At 43.1% G+C, this 26,924-nt stretch overlaps 1 protein-coding gene across 1 annotated transcript in view; it reads right to left on the bottom strand.

The window, feature by feature from the left end:
• fshr (follicle stimulating hormone receptor) overlaps window positions 1-26,924 on the bottom strand; it is a 51,486-nt gene that overhangs the window by 10,404 nt on the left and 14,158 nt on the right. The window contains exons 2-5 of the mRNA XM_007904998.2: window positions 16,739-16,810; window positions 14,154-14,228; window positions 6,502-6,576; window positions 2,123-2,194 (exon numbers count right to left, since the gene is read on the bottom strand). Of these exons, the coding sequence (XP_007903189.1) occupies window positions 2,123-2,194; window positions 6,502-6,576; window positions 14,154-14,228; window positions 16,739-16,810 (294 nt within the window). The remainder of the gene's footprint in view (window positions 1-2,122; window positions 2,195-6,501; window positions 6,577-14,153; window positions 14,229-16,738; window positions 16,811-26,924) is intronic.

The following is a 26,924-nucleotide window of genomic DNA, read 5'->3' as shown; positions in this document are numbered from 1 at the left end:
CGCAATGTTGGAAGTTGACAAGTCTTTCTTTGCAGCGAAAGCTTTCAAGGCGAAAGCCGAACGCAGACATTTCTTTACCTTTGCATTCTCTAGCACAGGCTCCAGATCTTTACGCAACAGGTAGGAGATGTTTAGAGCCGTGACATTGGTTTATAACTTGGACATCGTCTCCATGAATTGTCCCAGTATCGACAGTCTCGGCTTCGATTTTGCCCCTCTACCCAGTGCAACGTTTTCAGGTTGTATCGTAGAATCTCGAGGTGGCCATCAAAGCCGGGTGTTTGTGTCTGAGTTTGATATTCCAGCCTAGACGCCTTCGAGCGCAAGTTTCAGCTCTGTATCCCTCAATGGCTGAAGTATACAATACGATACGCAGGGTCCTGAAGAGCCTCATTTGTACAGATCATGTTCACCCGGATAAAACAACTATCTTCTTTACTATCTAGTCCATTGTCAGAAGTTTTCAGAATTTGGCCATGTCACTACTTATATATTTGAGCAGCAATGAGCTATACATAGTAACCCAACGACTACTGTATCAACAAAATAGCATTCGCGGTCGAAAATTAATGACGTGCCAAATTTGCTTAGAAATTTGCCCTAAGGGGGTCGTCGAAGCAGTACATCTCGTATGCGTATGCACTTAGTATCTGCCACGTAAACAGGCCACTTCTTGAGGCAGCAGATATTGACAAGTCAAGGTGATACGCCCGTAAATGCAGCAGATCAAACTAGTTGCCTAATTGTCGCAGCCACTCTCCATGACAATGAGGTGTACCAGATGTTCACTTCGACAGGGTCTTAATTGAGAAGAAAAAAAATCTATGGCCAATTTCAGTTACTGCCAGCAGATTGTAATTGAATTCCAAACACTGGCACTTTTAGGTGACCTTCCACCCATGTTTACCGGCAACAAAGTACCCGTAAAATAGTGAAGAGGTTCTACAACTTCTGAAGTCTAGGATTGAGCCGTAACTAAGCATTTAATGCGGTCCAATTTTCAAATGAATTGAATTTTCGATATGCATGTAATTACAATTATAATTATTTCAAAACCTCCACAAATCCCATCACACATTGTCACCGCCATCGCAAAATGTACCGTGCGGAATTTCGGGCTCCTTTTTTTTTGTCAATCAGTGTGTCTCGCCCATTTCTTCTCAACTGAATTAGAGGTCGACAGTCTAAACCTACTTTTGCAACCAAAAGCACTCTATTATATTTCCATGAGTTCGGTAGCTCGTCTCGAAACCTTTCCCATAAAAATCATAGCATTAGAAATCTCTTAGTGTGAGCAGCTATAGTCTGGTAGGTTTAGGAAATTCCCAGCGAGTTTCCCGGGTGTTCCCACCCAGCGAGGAGAGGGTGCGTGAAAGAGGCTAAAACCAGTTTCTTTATTATCTGCTCCGTCGAAGAGGACTATTGTGCTATGTTTATATCGTTGGCAGCAAAGCCAGTGTGTTCAGAGTAAAGCCTCTTTAAGTCTAGTTTACAACTGTCCTTGCCACCTCACAACCAATTCGACTTATCCACAATCAAGTACCCTTTGTCTGAGTTCTGTGCACACCCTGAACTCCACTTGCACGAAATCGGTGTTTTTTTTTAATGCTATTAAGTACCACTAAGCAAATGTTCCTTCAAAGCTCCGGGTGGTTGAGCACTCACGAGCTCGACAGTTCCAATACATAATCAGCCACAAATTTATTCATGAAGGGCAAAGGGCTCATAGTGCAGAACACCTACATGTTTACAAGGAGCAGGAGAGAGGGTGAGATAAGTCAAAGAAACTTGTTCAGCGATGCCTAACTTCCATTTGAATAAAAGCCCGTTAGATGATAGGAGAAAGGAAAAACAGAGAAAACTGAGCATTTCCACAATCATGAATGAGTTATAGAGTTGGGAGAAGATACAGTTAGTTTTGATTTCAATATGGCGAGGACGCAGGGAGGAGTAAGTAAAAGGTCTGTGTCTCAACGAACAAGAGCGAGACAGGAAAAAAAAAAGGAAAAAAAGATTTAAGCAGGAAATACGGTGAGAAATAACTTTGAAATGTTATTCAAACAAATACGTGTATTATCAATACCCCCCTTAATCGAACAGAAAATGATCCAAAAAAACTTACAGAAGGAAAAGATCATTAGAGTGTATTTTTGTGACATCGGGGAAAAACCTTATTCCGGTGTTTGCAACGGACCTGTGAAGAAAAAAAGACAGCAGATTAGGAACAGAGTTAAACCAGATACGTTCCAGAATAAAATGTCTGTGGCTTAATTATTCAGGAAACCATTTCGTAAATTATTTATTTCCAATCTATTGTTCTTTCATTTCAGCTTCAGTACAGGCACAGCATGTTATTATGCTGATTCTTTGCTTCAGTGGGGAAAAGGCAGAGCTGATTAAAGCACAGAGCGACCGCATAAGTAACACAATGGTTTTTGAAGATAGTTCCAAAATCTGTGTGATTAACGCATTGAGATTTAAATAGCAGCCCAAAGAATCAGGGCTTTACTAGGGAATTGTGGGATCTGCTTTTTAATCGTTTGTAAGTTATAGTTATCGATTTATAACACGACTATTCAGTTTACAATAGAGCTTGATGGAGCTCCTTGAAAAATAATTTACATCTGAACTTTATCGGCTACCAGGGACTGGGTCGAAATTCCCACTGGGCTTGGATTTACTCCAGTGACGGAGCCTTTCAGAACGTCCACGATTTGTCAAACTCCTAAAATGCAGTACCACTTAATTTTGATGCCAGCTTTCTGTAAGTCCTTTTAAGAACCACGGAAAACAAGCTTCAGAGTTAAAACTGAATTCAAGAATTGTCAAATTGGTACAATGCAATACAATGCAATACAATTTACATTTCTGTAGCGTCGTTCGTGTCTGGAGGACGTCTCAAAGTCCTTCACAGGGCTGAATGGGAAACTGAGCTGTTGCTGGGAGCTAAGGGGGAGAAGTAGGGGGCGGGAGTTGAGGAGGGGAAAGATGGCTGAAAGCGCGGTCTTGAAATCTGCCTTGAAAGAGGGGAGAGAGGGGATGAGGTGGAGGGACTTGACTTTGGGATGGAATTCCAGCGAACAGGGTCAGAATGCCTGAAAGCCCACCCGCTCTTTAATCTTTTCCTTCTTCGACGCCTTCTTAATGGTCAGCAGAAGGGATCTTTCTGATAATCGATTGATGTTAGCCTACTTCACCAGGAAGGAAGCCCTGAGATGTCCCTGGTTGCTTCGCCTATCAGGGCGCCTTCCCTGGAACCAAAGGGTATATGGAAGGAAAAATATGTCCTCTCCCTCATACTCCATCAGTTTTAGTTCACCTCCCTGGATTATTGTGCATTCCTGAAATAAATGAAAATCATTGCCCCATACTAGCCCAGGTATGCAAACCTTCCATCAAGGTCTTTTCATGATAGAGTGGTCCAAGAGGCTTTCTCATAGGTATTTTCCCTATTTCCCTATGATTGTTTGGGGTCTGGTCTCAGATGTCCCACTTTAACCCCTTCCCCCTAAGCTCCTGTGGAACCATTCTGATCCAAGTTCCAACAATTTGAATTGTTGTGGACTTTAATGGTTGGGTTAATTAACAATCGAAGAGCTTAGGTTTTGGAACTTCTTTGATGCACGATTCGATGATTCGGAACCTGTCTTCATACGGGTGCCCTTCAGCACACGAGTTTCTCTTAGCAGAGAGGTCCGAGCTACAGATTTCAAATTGTTTCTCATTACGGATTCTTCAAAAGCCCAGCTCTATTTGCCATGCTGTCTGAATGTTTATTTGAAGCTCCTCTCCTCTCGAGAGCATTTCAGTCTGAGCAGCTGTGTCCAAGTAACCAGCTGGCTAAATATCTTCAGATCTTGAAACCCATGAAAACAGGTATGAATGCTTCTAAATCCCAGGCCTTCTCGGGAAGCCTCGATTAGCCTGAAGTTGGCCAGGTTGAATTTGGATTCAGGCACTGCTCTGGCACCCATCAGATGCTTTACTTACTGCATTTTTCTTTCACACGAATGAAGAAGGTTTTCCATCCCTAAGACTCCACTTCATTAAGCAAGTGTAAGAACGAGGCAACCCAATTTAATGCGATAGTCATTCAGCAGAATTACACAGAAGAGAGACAGGCCACTTAGCCCAACTGGTCCATGGCTGTGTTTATACTCCATAGCAGTCTCTACCCCTCTCCCGTACACCTCTATTCACTTCTCCCTCAAGCACTCTGGGAGGTTACTCTGCGTGAGGAACGCTATATAAATGCAAGCTACAGTTGTTGCTGTATGCATCGGGTTCTCTCTTAGATACATTGCTGCTCTTCAAACACCACGACTGTATAAGAAGTTGAGTTTAGCAATGAATTAAGGAATGTTCAAAGCAGTAATGAAAGCAATAACGAAACCAATTATCCTGAACAATAATGGAAAACCAATGTAATTCATCTAATATAAATATTATTCACCTTAGTCTCTTATTTACCATGGGCCCCATCGTCCCCTTTTGGGGGGTGGGGGGGTGGGGGGTGTCGCTTTTTCTCTTTGAGAAGGGAATATAGGAGATGAGGTGAAGGAAGTGGGAGCGGTGAGGCTCAAGTGGAGTATAGACATCAGCACAGACTAGTTGGGCCAAACGGTACTTGAATTTGTGGGGTAAGTAAATATAGGGCTCCACACGTCAATCTAGAAGCGAGCCTGAATTACAACCAAGTCTGTTATGATCCAGTACATTTACACAAACTTTTCTTTGGTGCGCTTTTAAAAAAAAAGGACGCCTAAATGAATCGTAAAATAATGCACCTAAGAGTTTGCGCAAGTCACGCACCCTGTATTATGCCGACTGACGGTACATTCCTTGTTTGCGGTAGAGATATGAAGGGAATGTTCTGATGGAAACACAGAGAATTCACGCATGGAGGGCAAACGTTAGGGAATTTAATCGATCCAGTTTTGCTTAAAGAAAGGTAGGACTGTCGATCAGAGGTGAGAAACTTCAAACGGGTTTTTCTTTTGATAGGATTGGTGAAAAAGAAATTCTTCCCAGATATTTTGTTGTTGTGATTTTCATGTGCCTACGAAATGTTTCCACAAATCTATCAAGCCGATTAGTGAGTACAGCATTATGCTTCAGTGGCAGATGGTGACTGATTCTCATTACAGGGCACATTTTATGGAAAACAACTGGTAATAATATAAATATTTACATGTATTGTACAAATTGATCAATTGAATCTATTAAGATGTTCATGATTAGTGTAACTTTAAATGCAAAACTAATCCTAGTAATAAAATCCCCCTTTGCCCCCCCCCAAAAATAATCAAAATACATAGAAATAAAAATAAAATATCAATTATGCCGCTAATTCTTTAGCACTTTTACCTGCTCGGGATCTTCGAAAGTAAGCTCTTTTTTTTTAGGCTACTGCCAATTCATTAACAAACTATATTCTTGCTTTCTATTCCCTGCCTATCTGAGGAGAATCATTAATATGGATCAGGAGATGTCGCATTCAATCGGTTAAATAACGCATCTTTCAAGCAATTGCGTTTTGAAATTCAAACGATGTTCTTCCAAACGATTTAGGGGCAACAATTTGTGGAAAGCTCTCTCTGAAACCTCGCTGAACCATGATTTCTGTTGCATGGCTATGTATTTCAATAGGGATCCTACGAGAAGGAGACCATAACATGGTCCTGTTATAATGCGGTGCTTGTGATCGATTAAAATCGCAGACCTTGTTAAAGCGAGCAGTGTTAGCAAGGTTTACTGCTCGTGTGCGCGTACGGAAGGCTGAAGGAAATGACGAGCGGATTTCCGGATGGATGGGTGGGTCACCGCCACGTCACTTCCTTGTTTCTTCCTTGCACGTACCAGAATGGAGAGGGTGAAGCCAACATGAGCCACCGATCTGGAAGTTGGCCATTTTAGTGAGCAATCGAGAGGCTGTCTGTGCCCACGGACAATGAACGCAGTCCACATTGTGCATTGTAAGGGAATTCATAGTGTTGTGAAGCGTGCTACAGCGCACCTGAATTGTATATAAAAAGATTTAAGCAACATACGATTTGCTCCAATGCATGTAGACTTCACAGTATTTCATACAGGTCTCATGCTTTCCGATCCGAAAAAAAAAATCCTGATATTCGCGGGAATAAATTGGCAGTGTTAAAATCGAGCTGACACTTTATCTCATTATCTTTATGAATCGGCTATTTCCATAATGTAAATTGGTCTCCGGGCAGAATGCCTAAGATGAGACATTCGGCTTAACTTTACAATGTTTGAGGAGGCTTTTAAGTACGGCTGCCAAAGCCTGGTAATGTGCAGCTTCCCTCTTGTTCTCGCTGTGAAACAAATCTACTAGCAAAAGGAGCTTCAACATTTATTCTAAAGATTAAATCTGCCTTTAACGCCAGCAATGACATAGTGATTTAAGACACCGCGTGATGCAGTGGCGACAAGACCCCTTTATTATTCCGAGACAAACATATATAAATAATGAACTTCTCTCACAGGTATCTTAGGCGTGGAAGATTTCTGAAGGCCCCCGGATCAATGTGTATAAGAAGCTTTGCTTTATCAATTAATCTGTGAAAAAAAAAGAAAAGAAGCATACAAAATTCACTCAATAATTAATTGCCGTTTTATCTTTCCAAGCTGCTTAGCACAGTTTGTTGACAGAAATATATTGTAATTCTGGCGCACTGTGTCTAACTATTTACAGATACTCTGCAGCATTCATATTTATGTGTACCAGGTTTTACAACCTGAACAGTAGGAGGTTGAGAGGTTCTGTGCCTTTGCATATTTATAGACAGTTGTTCCTTTCTGAACTCTTTTAAAGCTTGTTAATATTGGAATTAACATTGTACACATATCAGGAAATGTTAGGAACAGGGACTGCTACGCAATAGAGAATACTCCGTAGGTAGGTGTCAAGCAAAAGTCTTTCTCTCGCATTCAACGATTAACACTGTGGCATTCTGATTATACAATGTAGGTCTTTGAGTTTCATGTTATTTGTCAAATATTCAAAATAAACTTATTTTAAGGGTGGGCTTTCAAATTCAACATGTCAAGGAGTATTGTCAAGGAGTATACTTTCAAAACTTGTGTTAAGTCTGCACATGTGTAGATTTGCCTAAAAAATATCATCACGAAGCTAATATAATATAACATAATCACTGTGAAGCGCTTTGAGGTGTCCTCTCGGTGTGAAACACATTATATCAGAATGTAATTGTTATTACAGATGGCTTGTGGCCTGAGGGAATTTTCCAACAGGAAAACCATCTCGTTAGATGGTGTATAAGAAAGATGACTCTTGACAACCTGCGCCTAATACTCTCTAGAATTAGGTAATCAGGGTGTATACCTCCGGGGAGAGAGAGAGTTCACATTCCATTCTAAACATGAGAATTTCCATGTGTAGGTAGCATACATGGAACTCTGTTTGGTTTGGATACTCTTAAGCATGGTGTTGGCTTTCCGCAGTGTGTCAGACACCTGGTTGACCAAAAGAAAAGTATGATAATTCAAAGTTTTCTCAAAGCAAATTAAAAGTAAGAGGAGAGCTACGCAACCTTAAAAATAACCCGCTTACTGAATGTTTCGTATACTATTCCAAAAAAACATTGAGTGAATGTTTTGCAATCACAGCAATTCTAATGACTGACTTAGATTAGTGGATGGATTATGTATGGGCTAACATTTAAGTACGGACAGAAGTTTACAGAATTATGCCCTGGAGGACATTCGCAAAACGAGCACTTGCATAATTTCAGCATTAGTTCATTTGTGACAAATAATTTGATGTATGATCCCTGCTGGAAACTGGACATGTGCCAAGGAGTGACAAGATGACATGATGACAAGAGTGGGCTTGTCTCTGATATCCTACCCTTCCTCACGGCTGGATTGCTTTGCACCTATTGAGGTTGAAATAAGAGGAATGGCTGTTTGGCCAACAACACTCGGGGAAACATACCACAGCCTGACATCTCCACCTTCAGAAGAGGAAGAAACGCTACCTTGGATATATCCTGTGGAGTCCTGTGGCTCAGTGGTTAGAGCGCTCGCCTCGCAAGCGAGAGACCTGGGTTTGATTCCCAGCAGGGCAAAATGTTGGGCAAGTTTCCTTATTCCACACGGCTCTGTTTACCCAGCAGTAAGTCATAAGCAGCAGTAAGCAGGAACCTGGTTGTTAGTCGATTGGAGGATCACTTTGCCAGGGGTAATAATTCCTTCAAAAAAAACCAATAAATTGGTCACTTCAATCCACGACTGTTTGTGCGACACTACTGTGACCAAAGGCGCAGTCAAAGAGGAAGATCCTGAGCCGGACTTTGAAAAAGATGAGGAAGGGGTCCAGTTGGAGGGACTCCGAGATGGGGTTCCAGAGAGGGTTTAGAATATAGTAGAAAATGCCACTGCCTTTTTAAACTTCCCAATAAATTTAGAATCTAAAGTTAAGTCTAAGTATGATAAAATATAATGCAATCTTTTCTATTAAGCAACAGCTTTCTCTTGCGGCTGATAATTTATGCCAGTTCCTGCTCAATGGTAATAATCTGAGTCATGTTTGGCTGTGAATACTGTTAAAAGCTGGTGAGAAAAGTAACATTTAACTATCGTGCTACAGCACCATCTGTCCTCACTGGCATAAGAATGATTGAAATCAGTTGGAAATATTGTCACTACCCAAATGGGGAATAGATAGAGAATAAGCACACAAAAACAAAGTCTAGTGTCAAGTTCTGAAGGCAGTGAGGGAGGGCAGCAAGTGAGAAATTGGGTATCTTCTATCTATTTTCAGCAAGCATGCACCCAATGAGATGTTAAATAATGGTCGCATCTGCCTATTCAGGTTGACGTTAAAGATACCGTGGCACCATTCGAAGAGCGAGTTTCTCCCAGTGTTCTGGCCGGCAATTCCCCAGAGAAAATTGGTCATTTATTTAATTCACTATCTTTACTGCCTCCTGTGTCGTTCGCTCACAAAACAGAGAGTCACTGCGCTTCATAGTGTATCCTAAGAAACACTTTGGGACGTCCTCCCAACATAAAAGGCGTACAGATTATTATTTACTATGAACTTGTTGTATGCACCTGGCCCACTCCACACCACCATTTATAATAATAATAATAATCCTTGCATTTGATACAGCGCTTTTCACGTCTTCGAGACGTTCCAAAGCGCTTCACAGAATATACTGTAAAGTGAATTGACTGTATATTTGTGGGCGAACGCAGCAGCCAATTGCGCACAGCAATGTCCCACAAACAGTCATGGATTGAAAGGTCAGTGTCACACACTAACGGCACTAATTTCTGCAACCGCTTCCTTACACTCCTCCACCTCCCCCCCATTTATCTTTAAATCCCACCTTAAAACCTACCTCTTCAACAGCACCTATGGTCAATTCCCCCCTCCCTCTTGCTCAGCATCCAACCACTGAGAAGGACTCAAAGATGTTATCTACATGAAGGGCCCTATATCAATGTAAGATGTTGTTTCTTCATTGGACATTATTGTATGTGTGTGTGTGTGTGTAAGTGTGTGGCGCTGTGGGTAGGTTCTCCTTGGACCAATCAACTAGTATTTCATATGGTTTATTTAAGAGGATACTTGACCCATACACGAGGGAGGATACTTTGGAGGGTTGAGGCTTGCGTAGCGTATAAACACTGGCAGAGTCCAATGAAACCACATGTCATATCATTCAATGAAATTCTAGGCAACGCCAATTATTTCCTTTGAGCTGCTTTGTCTCATTTTTTTCGTCCCCTTCTTTCCTTAAAAACACTAAGTTTGGGGCACTGTTACCCCACGGTGGATACTGGTCATTCCTCCAGTTTCTTCCCAAGTGGCCATTTTTTGCGGGTCGGCAGGCAACTCGGCCAAGTCCAATGAAGGAACAGCAAGTACAGATCACAATCCCTTAGAGAACCTGTGCAAAAAGAACATATTTAAAAATATCCAGTTGTGGTAGCCCACACACGAGCAGGGTGAAAGTAGATATCAAGAGATTTCTATCTGTAACCAACATCTCATCAGCCATCGAATTCAGACAGCAATCTGAACCCAACCCGAACCACAGCCTGTGGTCATTTGATGGGACCTGATAGTGGAAACTCTGGCTGAGTTTTCCTTCCCTGACTTAGTCCTGCAGCTCAGTGGTTAGAGCACTTGCCTCGAGAGCGAGAGGAGCTGGGTTCTATTCCCGAGCAGGGCGAAACGTTGGGCAGGTTTCCTTCCTCCACACGCCTCTCTGTACCTAGCAGTAAAGTAGGAACCAGTTGCCAGTCGATTGGCGGATCGCTTTTCCGGGGGTAATAATTCCTTCAGAGAAAAATAATGATAATCCACTCAATCCACAGCTGTCTGTGGGACTCTGCTGCGCGCAACTGGCTGTTGTGCTTTGCCCACAAAATACAATGAATTCACACAGCTAGATTTTGTGTGAAGCGCTTAGAGATGTCTTGAAGATGTGATAAGGAGCCATATCAAATGCAAGTGTTATTATTATTATTGTTATTAGGGCCAATAAGGCCAAGAACACCACCCGAATGTTAGCTTGAATGAGATCATCTAACTCAGTGCAGACCAGGAATTTGTCTCCTTCAAACATTCGAAAGAGATAACATTGAAAAATATAAACCAACCCCCCCCCACCCCACTCCCCATGGATAAAATGGGCCAAAGGGTCTTTTTCTCCTGAACCTCTCTTGTGAAGCCAACTATCATAGCTCACTGTGTTGTCCAATACGGACAATGAATGAAACCATCTAGTCAGCATTCAGAAATTGGAAAGAAGTCAATGGGAAAGGCAACTGAAAACATGACACCGGATTAATTTAAAGTCAACTGGATACCGTAAGTGGAAAATGGTAGGGTGAGTATTCTGGAAGGATGAGATCAATTGGGCCAATGAGCTTTCTTTATCGGAACCATTCATCACAAGATCACACGATTAGTTTGGATGAAGAAGGTGCTGTGGCCCTTCTGACCTTATCCCTCCAGAATATCCACCCTGAATGAGACAGCCATGAAATCATAGTAAACACAGTCCATGGATAACATTCGGAAGAAGAAAATACAGAGCTTTATTTTTTTGCGCAGTACAGAATTCTTTTTTCGTATGGTTCCAATAAGGAGACGGCCGAATAGATTAAAATAATCCAAGTGAATGTCAAAATGCTTTCAAACAGATTCTTATAATTTGTTACTGTGCCTCGAGATGTCTCACAGTGTTTCACAGAATATACTGTAAAGTGAATTGACCGTATAATTTGTGGGAGAAACACGGCAGCCAAATTGTGCGCAGCGGTTTCCCAGAACAGTTGTCGATCGTGGTGACCAATTTATTTATTTTTTGAAGGGATTATTACCCCCGAGAAGCAATTGGCCAATCGAAGTGTCAGCCGAGATTATGAGTTCAAAGCCCTGACGTACAACATCCTGATTTAGAGATGAGAGGTCTTACTAACTGAGCCAGGCTGGCACCATGCAATTCAAGGGGAAAATTGCTTTTCGCAAAAATAGCACATGGTTCAATAATTGGAATGTGGGTGATCGTCACTGCAAACTGCGCACGATGCCAACAAGGGCTGCAAATAGCACTGGCGCTTGCACAACTGCGCACAGATGAGCATCATTTTAACACTGAACTCAAGGGTGAAAACTGGCAGCAAATTTCTGAAGATGGGTTGCAGGTTGCGAAGTTACAGTTCGTTTTACAGCCAACGCAGACTTCCTGCAGCTGAGAAGAATCAGCTGATAACGCGATACAGAAGGTTGGAGGCCAAGGATCACACGACAACTGATATGTGCTGAGGTTTACAATTTTTGGGGCGTGCAGAAAAAAATGATGGGATCCGAAAGAGAAAACTGACAATCGAAGCGTTTCTCTGCGAGAAGCAGAAATATAAACAAAATGTGGCAACTGAGATGCTGAGTGGCACAGGGAGGGTCTGGGTCAAGAATGCAACAACAACAGCAACAACACCAATGACAACGATGACGACTTGCGTTTATAAAGCATCCTTCACTCAGGAGAGCATCTCGAGCAGAGGGAGAAGCAGGAAGATGAGGTGAACATAGGAGGGGAGGTCAAAGAGGAAGGTCTTAAAATAGGAATTGAAGACAGATGAAGAGGGGGAGAGGCAAAGGGATTGAGCAGGGATTTCCAGATATTTGGGGCATAGCTGCTGAAGGCACGGCCACTGATGGTGGCATGGAGGGACTGGGGATATTAGCTATTAACACTAATGTTAATGTTAGCTGAACGAAGGGTGTGGGTTGAAAAGGAGTGGATTACAAGCAGGTCAGAGAGGTCGGGAGGCGCCTGGGTGTGAAGGGATTTGAACGCAAGCGTGAGGATGTGGAGCATCGAAAGTCAGCGGAGCCTGGCGACACTTTGCCTGGATTTATTGTCCTGGCTCTCAGAACTGAACATAATGAAATGATCGTTTTCAGTCACCCATCACAAGATCGTCAGGGCCAGGTGAGTGGATTGGTGGGGCCCTAAGACACACCACATTTTAGGAGATCCAAAATATACAACAATACCTTTTTAAAATGCTCAGCGGCGCTGAAAGAAGATTTTGCTGCGGAAAGTGTTGATGAATTTGCGCACTTTCTGGATTTCACATCGTATGATAAGTGTGAGAAAATTCCGCGAGAAATGCTTAAGTATATGAAACAGAATCGTTGACTTGTTTCCAGCTGTAAAGTCCCACTACTTTCTTGTGCGACTTCACAGTGGCAAACATGTCAACTGCGTGATCCAAACTTAAGAGTATGTGTCAAACAGTACTCAATAGACACGATTGCAAGTGCATTCGATCTCCCCCGGATCATTGTAGATCTGAGAGTGAGTTTTTGATGAGACTCATCTTTGCGAATGAGTATTCCCTTTCACAGACTGTTACTGGTACAGTAGCGGTAAGAACACACAACGAGCTCTTGCCACATTTGGAAATGTTCATTCCTCCAAGCGATTCTCTTTCATCCGTTTCGCCCACAGAATGTACAGTCAACTCACTTGACAGTATACCCTGTGAAGCTCTTTGAGACGCCTCGAAGACGTGATGAGGCGCTGTATCAAACGCAAGGATTATTATTATTATTATTCGAAAACTTAAGCGTTTCTCGCGTGACACGTACCTCCAGTTCCGACCTTTTCCCATCACTCTCCGCGCAGCCTCATAGCAGAGACCGATGAGAAGAGGCGCAGCCAGGAAGTAAAGGCTCAATCGCAGCCAGGGTCTGCTCAGACCTCAAGGCCCTACACTGTGGCTTACCCGGTTTATGGGTTAGTCCAAGTCTGAAGATCGGTTTGGATGAAGTGCCTTTCGGCCCATCTGATCTCATCACGCCTCCAGAAGTCTCACTCTACCGTCACAGCACCAAGCTGCTTGTTTAGATAACTCCAGTGATCTGGCCCTCACTAACCAACCTTCCTGGCAAACTGTTCCAGTTGTTACTTACCCTCCGCGTACACAAAAAAACCTCCAGGTGTCTGTCCTGAAATTTCCTTTGCAACTCTAAACCTGTGTCCTCTTGTTCTACTGTCTTGCTGCAAACAAAAGTATAGTATTGTTCCGGGTTAACTTTTTTGCGCTCTTAATACCAAACCACCTCAAAGCGCGTCACATTAAGGCCTGTGTGTTGTAGGTAGGAACGCACAAACCTCGGGTCAGTATCAGAAACAGTGCACCACTTATAAACCCAGGACACTTATTTCCTACGGGTGTGTGGTACGAACAGTGGAAAGAGTTTACAGAGTTTGGATGGATAGGTTCCATTTTAACTCCTCATCATGCTATGAACCTATTGATATACTGCTATATCGTCTCACACTTCAGTATCATGTCTATTATCCTCAATACAATGGCACTTCACAGGTTCAGCTTGTAACACCAGATGTTCATGACAGTGATCATGTCTGTTTGTATGCATTCAACATACATCGTCCATAAATTCAGCTTTAAACCCTTCATCGCTGAAGTACAGTCTACACAAAACATCAACTCTTGAACGAACTTCAACACTAAGCACAGTGAGGAAGTAAAAGTTTCAGTAATTACAATAAGCGATTACATTTTGCGCCTTTTTTTTTCGTTTCAAAGAAGACGGAGTTTACTCCTTGCCGCTTACTTACATTTCGTGCAGTCGGGGAAGATTGGCAAAGGTGTTTGCTTCAATGTTCTCCAAAGCATCATTCTGCAGCACCATACTGTTGGTTAAGAATGGAGATAGCTGAAAATCTGAGGTCAACGTAAACTTCTGAACAGAGAACACCTATTTCAATTGTTTTCATATAATCCGGTAGTTATTATAGGACGGACGGAGACATTTGCACATAAAAATCAGCAATTGTCAACCTACATCAGCAATACCATAATAATGTAATTGAAAGAGCAACGACTAGAACAACAACAACAACAACAACTTGCATTTGTATAGTGCCCTTCACGTGGGATTGGGTCCGGAGAGCTGAGAAGCACCATAGGTAAGGGCACCTGTAAATTCTCTATACCACACGGTTTACACCTGGCAACAGATAACACAATGGTATTTAATAGCCCTTTTAAATTCGTGAATTTTCCATTAATTTTGGCGTTGTCTTTGACCGACACTGAATGCTGCTCGATAGGTAAACATGACACAATAGCTTGATCGGAATTGTACATTTTTCTTTCAGTTTACTGCCAAACTGCACGGCAATGATAAGCACGCAACGGTTATCTCCAGCGGTACCAGGAGATGCGATCTCTTGGAGTCGAACGCAGTTAGTGTACTTGGGCAGTTTTCAGGCCAAAACCGGAGGTGTCTTTTTTAAAAAAACTGGCAGGATCTGCCAAGTACCGCAGTCGCTGTGTTTTAGAGTCAGACACGACTGAGGAAACAAAGAAGACTGAGACCCACCAACTGCAGTCTATCCCTTATACTGTGCTCGTGGGTGGATAAATGCTCCCTACTCACTTTGCTCATTGCACTCACCTCCCCGTCAGCAGCAAACTTTCCTACTTCAAATAATTGTTTCCGCAGAATGCATTAATAATAATAATCCTTGCATTTGACCCAGCGCCTCATCGCGTCTTCAAGATGTTCTCAAAGCGCTTCACAGGATCCACTGTAAAGCGTAGTGACTGTGTATTTTGACAGCTCACAAACGAGGAACGACTTCAGTGCAATCTCAAACCTGCTCTTTTTGCACCACGTTTAGCAGAAGTAGAGAGATTCCAAAAAAAACCCCCAAAAAGGCTATTCTTATCCCAGCAAGAATTAAAGAGTCACGCTGGTACACTACCTACCAACTTGTTCTGCCGGGGAGAGAGAGGGGGAGTAGACAATGGCTTTCTGAGATCGAGATCCGTTTTATTTTTAGAGTGCCATAGATTCTTCAATCTGGAATTTTGCGTGGTATTTTACATTCAATGGTGCCAAGTTGTCATCTCAGGAATTCTTGCTTATCTAAAGGCCCAGGTCATGTTTAGTAAAACCGAGTGAGTCTTTGAGCAATCCTGTATTCTTGCCAGTGAGCTGTTAATAAGGGCAACTCCAAATCCAAGGAGCTTTGGCTTCTGATACACTTGACCTCGAATGAAGCTTGAGAAGTACCAGGTGTTCTATCTTTGAAAGGCTTTGTATCTGTTTGATGAAAGAAGAGCGGGTTTCTTCCCTCGCTTTCCGCTGCTGACAATCAAACAAAGTGTACCTGGGAATTCAACAGAATAGTCTCTTACACGTAGCTGTCTCAAAGCGCTTCACGGGATACACTGTAAAGTGAATTGACTGTATATTTGTGGGCAAAATGCGGCAGCCAATTTCAAAGTATTTGCATTTGATCTCATTTCCATCTAAGTACCACCTTCCTTTGGTTTCAGCCGTGTTTCATGTTAAAGAGGTGATTCCTGGTAATGTCACCTACCACGCACTTTGCAGCAATACGGTTTGATAGTCCCTTCAGCGAGAACCTTTTGCTCCGTGAGTGTGTAACCTACGGTCACCTTCCCTTTCCCCCTGGCTCGGGAATCAGCATCGGGATCCTCCGCCACTGCTAATCTCTCTGAGACAACGTCCGTCCTCTTTGGACGTCATATAAATGCAAGTTGTTGTTGATGTCGTCGTCGTCGTTGTTGTTGTTTTTGTTGATGCTACCACGCCGTTAAATAGAACGTCACACTGTTCAACATTACCGTAGTCACGCAGAGCGATGTCGGCGGAAATCAAACCGTATCGCAGTGGGAAAGGGTGACGCGGGAAAGCAGTGCGAGCCGATCGTGCTGAGCGGCTGAGATATCGGTTTGTAAAAAAAAAGAGAGAAACGTCATTTTTTTTCTCTCGTTTTAAAAAAAAACACTGGAATAAATAAATATCTGTCCTCGGAAGCCTGGTCTCCTGCAACTTTTTGACTCGTGTGTTGCCCAGTCGGCCTCACTTGTTGTGCTATTTATCGTATAACGATGGCTGATGTGACAAATTCTTCACGTAACTGCACTGAACTCATTACTTTGGGGCATTGTATTTACACCGTAAAAGCACTGAACACTGCTCGTTACATCTGCAGCCTGGCCATTACCTTTGTGCACAAGTTGCACCCTTTTTTTTTGTGTGCGGTGGTGGTGGTGTTGGTATATTCAATTTCTTGTCACTCTCTTCAGAGTTAATGTATTTTTACGGCTCAAATTCATCACTCCTCCAGCTGCGTTCTATAAATCTACACATCAGTTAAATACGTACATGCTTGTTAAATTGCTGAGTCCAGCGAAAGCTCCCCTCGGAATGATTTTCAAGCTGGTGAATTGTAACGTCCTGTATTCAGAGAGGGACAAAAAAAAAGAGAGAGAGACTGTTGGTAGAAATCTTATAATAATAATAATAATAATCCTTGCATTTGATATAGCGCTTTTCACGTCGGGAGGACGTCCCAAAGCGCTTCACAGAACACACTGTAAAGTGAATTGACTGTATATTTGTGGGCGAACGCGGCAGCCAATTGCGCACAGCAATGTCCCACAAACAGTCGTAGATTGAAAATGACCAATTTATTATTGTTTTGGGTTTTTTGGAGGGATTATTATTAGGCTCTGTGTGGAGTAAGGAAACTTGCCCAAGGTTTCGCCCTCTGCCTGGGATTGAACTCAGGTCTCTCACTTGCAAAGCGAGTGCTCTAACCACTGAGCTACAGGACTCCACATATCTTATCAGTATAGTGGAGATTTGCATTGATATTGGAAGCTACCTGGGCAGATTACCCCATGTAAATCCTACGATCACCCTTGTTTTTGATATAGTACCTTTCGCCCACCAAATATACAGTCAAATCACTTTCACGGTACATTCTGTGAAGCGCTTTGAGACGTCTCGAAGACGTGAAAAGGCACTGTAGCAAATGCAAGGATTATGTTACCTTGAACGTCAGAGGGACGTCTCTAAGTTCTTTACAGTGTACAGTGTAGTGACTGTGTGTTTTGCAGGCGAACGCGGCAGCCAATTTGCCTCCCAGCAATATCCCACTGGTGGGACCTGCACCAATTTGGAGCACAGAAGTCCAGGTGACTAATCCTCTGGTAACTGGGAGTTACTCTCTCCAAGGCAGCCACAGTCTTCTGAGACCCCTGGATACAATTGGTTATTCGTTTCATAGCTGTTTGCATTTTGGTTGACGTGTTTACCTACAAAATACAGTCACGTACGCAGCAAATCCTGCGAGGTACTTTGAGACGTCTTCCTGGTGTGAAAGGCACTACATACATCAAATAATGTAACATTAATTGCACCCCGGCAGCACTTTATATTCTTAATCCCGTTTCCCTATCCTTGGATGCCGTTGCTTCCAAAATAACTAACAAAGTCCCCTTTTGGAAACCTCAATCGCTATTTGAGACGAGTTTGTCATATCAATTTGTTTGAGGTTACTGCCCTGGTACTGATGTCCTGCCAAGCACTGGGTGACCTGAATGTTTCAGGTGTGGCTGAAGAAATACATCGACCCACAGCTCACAGGCTCTGGCCCAGGCTCCCCTGGCTCCCCATCACCGAACGAATCGACTTCAAGATCCTCTCGCTCTCGTGTTCAACTCCCTGGCACATCCTTCCCTCCCTCCCTCTCCGACCTCCTCGCTCCCCGATCCACCCACCCGGTCATCTCCTCCGCTCGTCCCTCGCAGCCTCCGCCCCACCATCGGAGGTTGCGCTTTCAGCCACCACGCCTCGAAACTCTGGAACACTCTCCCTCAATCCCTCCGCCTTGTTCCCCTCTCTCCCCTCCTCTCCCCTCTTTCCGCGAGATAAACGCACGTGAGGCCTGCCTTGGCTTCATCTCAGCACCAGTTGAGTTCTTTCTGCTGAGTTACTCTTCGACGGGTTTCCAGGCTCATTCGAGGAGTAAATCGTCAACACAGTGAGACGCAGCACTATACGTTTGCCCGGCTGTTATTGCCTTACACAGCTATGGCCTTCTGACTATTATGGTTTCGTTATTGATAGCCGCATTACGAGTAAATAGCCACTATTCATTCCATGTCAAAGCGGCCACATTCTCAATGGGACTCTCCCGAACAAACACTGAAGCAATGAGTCACACTCAGGCTACGCTGTGCTCTGGTCAGGCTGTACCTGGAGTACTGGGCGCAGTCCCGATCACTACTCACAAGACATAACAAGTGTCGCAGAAGGGATCAATAAAATAACACAGGAGCAACAAAAGGGAGCAAAGCAAACCATCGTCAGCCTTCAGATGGATGAGCCCAGGAGAAGCAACTGAATAAACTAGGGTTCTCCGTCCTTGCTTATGGAAGTATGTAGACGTACAACTCTAAACAGGGGAACGTGAGTGAACCCGGAGCAATAATCTTCACCTATGCTGAGGGAGCAGGGCAAGAGGGTGCAAGGTCAGGAATGTGACAGGCAATTACAGAGCAAGTCACTTCCGATCATTGAGCTTGTTTGACCAATTTCCAACCATTATGGCAAATCTTTTAATCCCATTTACTCCGCTTTTTTTTCCTCCATGCTCTTAAAACCCTTATTTCTCGAGGGCCTATCTCCCTTCTAAATATTTCAATGGATTCCCCCTGTACTGTCTCCTGGGGCAATGCCTTGCACATTTTGACAGCACTCTACGCGAACAAATGCTTTCTGACCACATGTTTAACTGGCGTAACTCGCGTTTTAAAACTGTGCACCCACTCTAGTTTTGGATCCTCTCTAACAGAAAGAAGTGCCATCTGCTATCTGGTCAATTCCCTTCATTATTTTAAACCCTCCTAAACTCTTAAGAAATATCTCGCCTCTTAATCCCACTGTTGATATAATCGCCACTGGACGCTCTACAAAGTCAGAACACAAAGAGCAGCTTGAACTGGTTACCAGGAATGGGTCTGAGACCAGGATATCAGGATCATTAAAGAAACAGTGTGATCCTGTGATTGGAAAGTGATTGCGCTGGTATTCTGAAAGAATGAGATCAACTAGCCAAAGGGCCATCTGGCTCTGAACCTCACCTGTTAGTACGTGAATTCTTTGTTAAACACCGTCCCTCCTCAAGTACAGACATTAAACAATAAAATAAACGAATCCTCGCATTTGATACGGCGCCTCATCGCGTCTTCGAGACGTCTCAAAGCGCTTCGCGGGATATACTGTCAAGCGAATCGGCTGTATACTTTGCGGGCGAAAACTGATTGTGCCGAGAGTTTGTAGACACCAGCAATTTCGAAATCACGAGCCACACGTCGCCATCAGGCAGCTTGGTCTGCACCAATGTAGCTCAGTGGTTAGAGCACTCGCTTTGCAAGCGAGAGACCTGAGTTCAATTCCAGGCAGAGGGCGAAACCTTGGGCAAGTTTCCTTACTCCACACAGAGCCTAATAATAATCCCTCCAAAACCAAAAACAATAATAAATTGGTCATTTTCAATCTACGACTGTTTGTGGGACATTGCTGTGGGCAATTGGCTGCCGCGTTCGCCCACAAATATACAGGCAATTCACTTTACAGTGTGTTCTGTGAAGCGCTTTGGGACGTCCTCCCGACGTGAAAGGCGCTATATCAAATGCAAGGACTATTATTATTAATGTGGACTCCGGCAATTTTAACTTCTGATCATCCTGTGCGCTCACTCCGAGTTCCGTGATCACTGGGTCTAACTGTGGGAAAATATATCAGCTAATTGTTTTCTTAAAGCTTGGCGACATGAAAACATTCCAAAATAAATAGTCAATTTCACTGTGTTCCAATCATCGGAAAAAGTACTTCATGTACCTTTCAGAAACGCCAATCTTCTTTTGTCTTAGGACTTTTTTTTTAGCACATCATTCAATTTTTAATAAAAAAAACATGTTTACGAGTGTCTCAGTTAGTGATCCATCCCATAGTTAAAACTAATTCGATTGGTTTCTTCCAAGTTCTGGATTTTTAATCGGTTAACGTCAGATTCGTTTTATTGCACGGGGGGAGTGAACACTGTGACATCTCACCACCGATCTGTTTGTCGAATCGCATGGAAAATTATCGGATGGAGTCTGTTGTGAAATGTTGCATATTTCACCCCGTCATGTGAACCAACTGAAATACTTAACCTACAAATTAAAAACAGCAACAATTTATTTATTTTTATTGTTGAGAAAATGCCAAGGTCAATGGTGCAGGACACCACCCAACGTTTGAAAGAGTGGGAGCGATTAAAATGCATCTCAAAGCGGTCAGTCGGTGTCAAGCTCGGGTTGTGAAAGTTTGAGAGACGCCAGGAGCTCTCCAGTCCTGGGAAGATCTTGGGAAGGTCTAAATTGAAGCACGAAACAGTAGGACCCAAACGAACCAAACCTCTCGCACGTAACTTTAGCGATGGAAGATATCCGGAGGTTATTGCTCTGCGATATGTTGCACACAAATTGCTCGCCGGTTCGCTTTTCGGGATGCCTGTGGATTCCGCTGGGCGCAAACCGGCTGCCGTGTTTGCGTACAAATCCGCAATCACTGCCTCACTAGCCTTACGGCAATTAGCCGTGAAGCGTTTTGAGATGTTTTGGCATTGTGAGATGCGAGTATTATTACACAGCTGATGTTTCTCAGAAACTAGATGGCCAGCGACATCTTTGTGAATTGAGGTCAGGCCGCGTCACCAATACACTGATACTCTTTCGCAGTGTTTTTTTTAATGGCAGCTGAGATCTAGTTAGACTTCAAAGCAACATTTTCACAGATCCTCAGTTGGCACAATGTATCACGGGGATACAATTTTGGAAATAAGGCAGATTATTTCCATGTTGCACTGGGATTTTTCTAAACACTTGGAAGAAAACAGAATGTCTGTTTGAAATTGTGCTGTTTTGATCTTTATGCTAAATCCTATGGTATTGCACAGGGAAACGTATGAATCTTTGGATCGGAGCAAGCGCACATGTGCGCAAATCCACATAATTTAAGAACGTATTAAACTTATGGAAGAAAAGAGGCAAAGAGACATCCAGCCTCCGCTTTATACTAACCATACGCACTTGTTTACTATCGTGTGAATGCCATCCTGTTACCTCAATCTCCCAGGACAATTCTGCAAGAGATAATTGCCAGTCCTCAAAGTAAAGTTAAATCAAATTCCAGAATACCAATCAATCCTCATATCGACACTGTTCAAACCTGACCTCCTTCACTTCATAGCCATCGCCTGCAATCAGCCACTAGTTATGAAGCATCACTTGGCAATCCCACCTAAAAACCTACCCCGTCATTATTTTATTATTAGCATTGTATTTTGATATATTATCATTAGCAAATTATTGGCAGCATGAGTAAGTGTTCTTATTCACTTAACTAACAATGAAGGGTTCTTACTCGTATTATTCTACATTTATTAGTGGTAAGTGAGAAAGTGTTCTTATGTAAGATAACAAAACTGCACGTATTTTTGCTCAGTGAGTATTTGTAAGGAGAGCTCCAAAGACTGAGACAACTCCTGCTTTTGCACTTAACGTACGAATGTTGTAGAGATGTGAGTGCTTCTTTGAGAAGTGTTTTATATATATATATATATATACATATCATTGGTTGCCGGTATTCTTTTATTTCTGTAAATAAGTCTTTCAGGTCATGTCTTTCTTCAAACACACTTGATGATAAGCTCTTAATAGAACTGCTGAACCACCCACTGCTTATACTCACTGTTGTGAGTCGGGCCCTGTTGTTTAAACTTCGGACAAACATCGTGGAAGCAACAAGGTCATATAGTTGCCAATTGCCACACACAAGATAACAGTCCCATTTGTTCTGATATTACAGCCTTAAGGAAAACAGCTTTGAGGGTTTTGTTTCCATACACGTATCGCTCGCTGGTAGCTAGTACTCTTCTATTTTCTGTCAACAAAATAGACGAATCAATTTATAAGCATAACGCATGCAGCTCTTTTTGCAAAGTTAAACTCGGGTTTAATGGGTGTTTTATCCCCCCACAAAATCGGCTCATCTGCAGTTTAATATACAGAATAAGTTTGTACATCTGTTCAGTTCTTCTGTTGTCGACGCTTGTTGCCTGCGAATTAGCCTGAGCTATCCAAGATTTTCCACAAGCCTGTGTAAGGGATGGGAAAGATATGTTTTTGAACATTCCTTATTTGCAAAGCCTTTTAGGAATGCTTGCAAATGAGAGTACACTGTATTCCATGGTTATTCCAAGAATCCCAATCGTGACATGAATATATAACTAACCAGATAACCTGTGTCAGCTTGGCTCAGTGATTACTGCTCTCGCCTCTGAACCAGAAGGCTGTGGGTTCAAGCCCCACGTCGGGACGAGGAATCAAATGATAATAATAATCCTTGCATTTGATATAGCGTTTTTCATGTCTTCGAGACGTCTCAAAGCGCTTCACAGCATAGACTGTAATGTGAATTGACTGCATTATTGGTGGGGGAAAGTCTAAGCTGAAGCCATTCAGATAAGGTGTTAAACAGAGGTTTTAACAGACACCTGGCTGTCTGTTTAGGTGGACCTTTAAAGATCCCCTGGCACTGTTTGAAAAGGGAAGGGAGTTTTTCCTGGTGACTTGGTCAACAATCCCACGCCCCCCCCCCCAATAAAAAAATGGAGCCACTAATTCCATGGCTGGTTGTGGCACTTTGCTGCGTGCAAACTGGTTGCCGGGTTTTGTTCACAAAATATACAGTCAATCCGCTTTCTTTGCTGTGCGGCACTTCCGAGGACCCGATAAGGCGCTGTTACCAAATACAAGGATTCCTGTTTATTATCCTCCGTGCCACGATTCTGTCGGGAAACAGACATCTCGACCTACAGGTCTAAACCAAGCAGCCGTCACCTAATTTATAAAATTAGAAGTGGTGACCTGCCCGAGTCTGGCAATAGCAACTACAGGGGCATGAAACATGTCAGGCGGATGGAGAGAAGGTGAGGGGAGCGCTCAGCTGTCACCTCAATGATCACTGTACTGGGGGCTGTAATTTCTTTCTAATGTGTTTCTAAATCAGGCCTCGGTGGCTGACAGAGGTCAGCACTCGTTGCTTCGAGAACTGAAATCTTTCAGACATCGGGTTTGTCTGTCGTGGCAGAGAAACATATTATTACTAGAGCAGATAAAACCAAGATTTATCTTCTTCTTTGTCCCCTCAAAGAAATAAAGCTCTGGCATCATCTCTCTCTCTCTCTCTCTCTCTCTCTGTGTGGAGCTCAGAGCTGCAGAATTTCCTATTTGGCCTTCGTGCTGGTTTTAAAGACCTGGTTTATTCATCGGCAGAAATTTCCCACAAACGTTGGAAGAGCGATGCTGCGAAGTTTCCCAAGCGGCCAACAGTCCTTGCATTTAGTTAGTTAATTAATTAAAACTTACTAAAGCTCGGCACAAACCAGTCAATGCGGAAATGAAGGTGAGAGGGTGAACTGCATCCGATCTGAATCTGTACACAAAAATAACGGGGAGGGGATGAGAAGGAGAGATTCCCAAAGAGTTTCACTGACAGCGAGTCAGCAATGGTGGACTGCAGGATTTGCTGTCAGTTCCTCTGAGTTGCTATTATCAGATCCCATTTCAACCCTCACTTTTTTGTTTAAATCCCATAATATTTGTGCGTGTACCCACGTGGAATACACGGAAGTTTCCTCATTGCTTAACAATGTCAATGAATTATCCTCTGCACCGTCTATTGTTCTCTCCCAATATGTGTCTCTCACTGGTAATAATTGTATGGTAACATACGTAAACGGCTCCAACCACATGACGAAATACATTGGGCTTTCAGCCGTGTCACTCAGCTTCTACTCGTTCAATGTGCCACAGCCGACGACTTTGTTCGAAATAAAATGGCTCTTAACAATTTGTGCTGCGAGAAATGCCCCCCAAAAAACGTGTTCAGAAGCAAATTTGAGGCGGCCATCGCGTGTCAGGGCTCTGCTCGCGTATCTAACGCTGTGAACATTCATGAGAGGGAAGTGGAACGACTCTCAGTCCTCTTGCAAGATAAATTAGCTGCGTGCAAATTGGCTGCCACACTTGCCTCAAAAGAACACATGTCTCCACGTTTTGCAGTAAATCCCGTGAAGGCACTCTGAGCCGGGCGAGGGTTGGGGGGTGACGGGGTCACGGAGCCTGGCGCGGGAGAGGACACGGGCTGCACAGTTCTGGGTGGTCTGCAGCTTGTGGAGGGAAGAGTTGGGAAGGCTGACAAACAGGGTGATAAGGGGCTATATCAAACACAGATTATTATGATATTATCGTGTTATTTAAGGTAGACCTCTGTGTTGAGTTGATGACACATACATAACAACTGATGGAAAGTTTCAGAGTCAATAATACTCAGAGTTTGCCTCCAGACCCATATTTTTAGTTTTGCAGTATATGCTTGCTCTACAATCCAGTCTTTTATACTCTTCTGTTTCACTCACCCCAATTCCTCAGAGGTAAGAAAGACCAACAGAGAAGAAGACTTAAGTAGGTCACTCCGTACTAGGTCATTTTCAGACTTAAGAGTGCCACAAAACAAAAAAAAGAGAAATATGTTGAATAATATTAATAAAACTAAATGAATAAGAAGCTCAAGTAATAAAAGCTCTGCGGACTTCTGAATTTACAGCTCCAAATATTTCAGCCGCACGGTAGATAAGCGAAATATAAGTATGTAAAGTGTTTCTTTCATCACGCTAGCTTGTTCAGCACCTTTGGGAGCAAAGAGATGGAGAGTAGGAGTTTAGTGCTATACCATTAATCTGAATCTGTCAGACTATTTCAGTGACTAATGCGAGCAACATAAAACTCCCATTTGCATAGGAATAAAGTCATTGAAACTGAATTAAAAACACATTTAGACCTTCGTATAACTGAGAGTAATTGTACAATCAGCAAGTTGAACATTTATGAGTATCATTTCATATTTAAAATGTCTTGCTAGCTTTCTGCTGAATGTTTTCTGGCATTTTCAGCTGGAAAACTATGAAAGCGCACAGAAAGGGAGGAGAGACAGATGTTTTATTATATACTAGCTGGGTTGTAGTGACATTATATTTTGTGTTTCAGATTTCTAAGATACACCTGTTGGACATAATGTTTGCAGATGCTCTGTGCTCTTCAGATCCTGCGATTGGCATTACACTACATAATCTGCCAGATGTGTAAACTGACCCCCACAGCCCCACCACAGTCACTACATCTCAGCCAGTCCCACACACCACACCCACAGTCACAGTCAGTCTCACACACAAGAAATACCCGGTGCTGTCAGGAAAGCAATACTCAGGTGCAGATCACAAATGCTCAAGCAAATTGGTCATTCACTTCAATCCTGTTTGTGTGAGATGGCTCTGTGCAAACAGGCTTCCGCCACTCGCCTACGAAAATACATAGTCACTACACCTTAGACTGAATCCAGCGAAGCAATTTTAAGACATCCTACCGACGCGAAAGCCGCTGTATCAAATGCAAAGATGATCAGTGATTTATTGACCTATTTAGCCTTTGGCTGGTTGAAGGAACATGATTTAAAGTTAAAGGAAGCTGGTCAAAAAATCAAACTTCACAGAGAAAACTGACTGCGATTCTATTTGCAACTCGATAGTTATCCGATCAGTGGGTCTGACGTTGAAACGTCTCAAAGTGATTGCTCTCTTGTGTTGGCAAAGTCAGTTCCTGTTTGTGTCACCGAGGTCCAAAACCAGCCACGAGATGAATAACCAATTAAGGGAATTGTTGGCCAGGATACCAGGGGAAACGCCCTTTTCCTTTCGAATCATGTCATGGATGTTTTACGGGTCTCAACCTTGATTTAACATCTTATGCGAAGGATGGGACCTCTGACAAACAGTCCACTCTCCAGCAGTACTGCACAACTGTCGTCTTGAACATCGCTGCACTTGATTCAGCACCTTTCAAACGCTTCAAAGGATTTGTCAAGTGGTTGGAAGGACTTCTCAAAAGCGCTTCACAGGATTTACCGTGTAATGGAGTGACTGTGTATTTGATGGAGAAAGCGACAGCTCAAATGCACAAAGCAATGTCCCGCAAACAGCCATGAAACCAATGACCATCTTTTTTTTATTTTGGAGCTTTGTTGCCCAGGAAACCAGTAGAAACTCCCTTCTCTTTTCGAATAGTGCCCTGGGTTCTTCGAACGTTCGCTTGAACAGGCAGATTCTGTTTTAACGTCTCATCTGAAGGACGGCACCTCTGACAATGCAGGACACCCCCAGCGCTGCATTTGCAGTGTCAGCTTAGACCACGTGAGCTCAAGTCCCGACATGAGATTTACTATAAAGTACAGTGACTGTGTACTTTGTAGGTGATCATGACAGGTAATTTGTGCACAGCAATGTCCTACGAACCGCCCTGAAGTCGATGGCCAATTTTATCCGGGCATCTTTACCGCTGAACTGATGAACTTCCTGATCCAAACGTAGGCACCTCCGCCAAACCAGACACTCTAACAA

This window comes from Callorhinchus milii, unplaced genomic scaffold (assembly GCF_018977255.1).
Source record: "Callorhinchus milii isolate IMCB2004 unplaced genomic scaffold, IMCB_Cmil_1.0 Scaffold3, whole genome shotgun sequence".
Classification (NCBI taxonomy): Eukaryota; Metazoa; Chordata; class Chondrichthyes; order Chimaeriformes; family Callorhinchidae; genus Callorhinchus; species Callorhinchus milii.
Note: the sequence above shows the minus strand (reverse complement) of the source record. Positions and strands in the feature narration are given on the sequence as shown.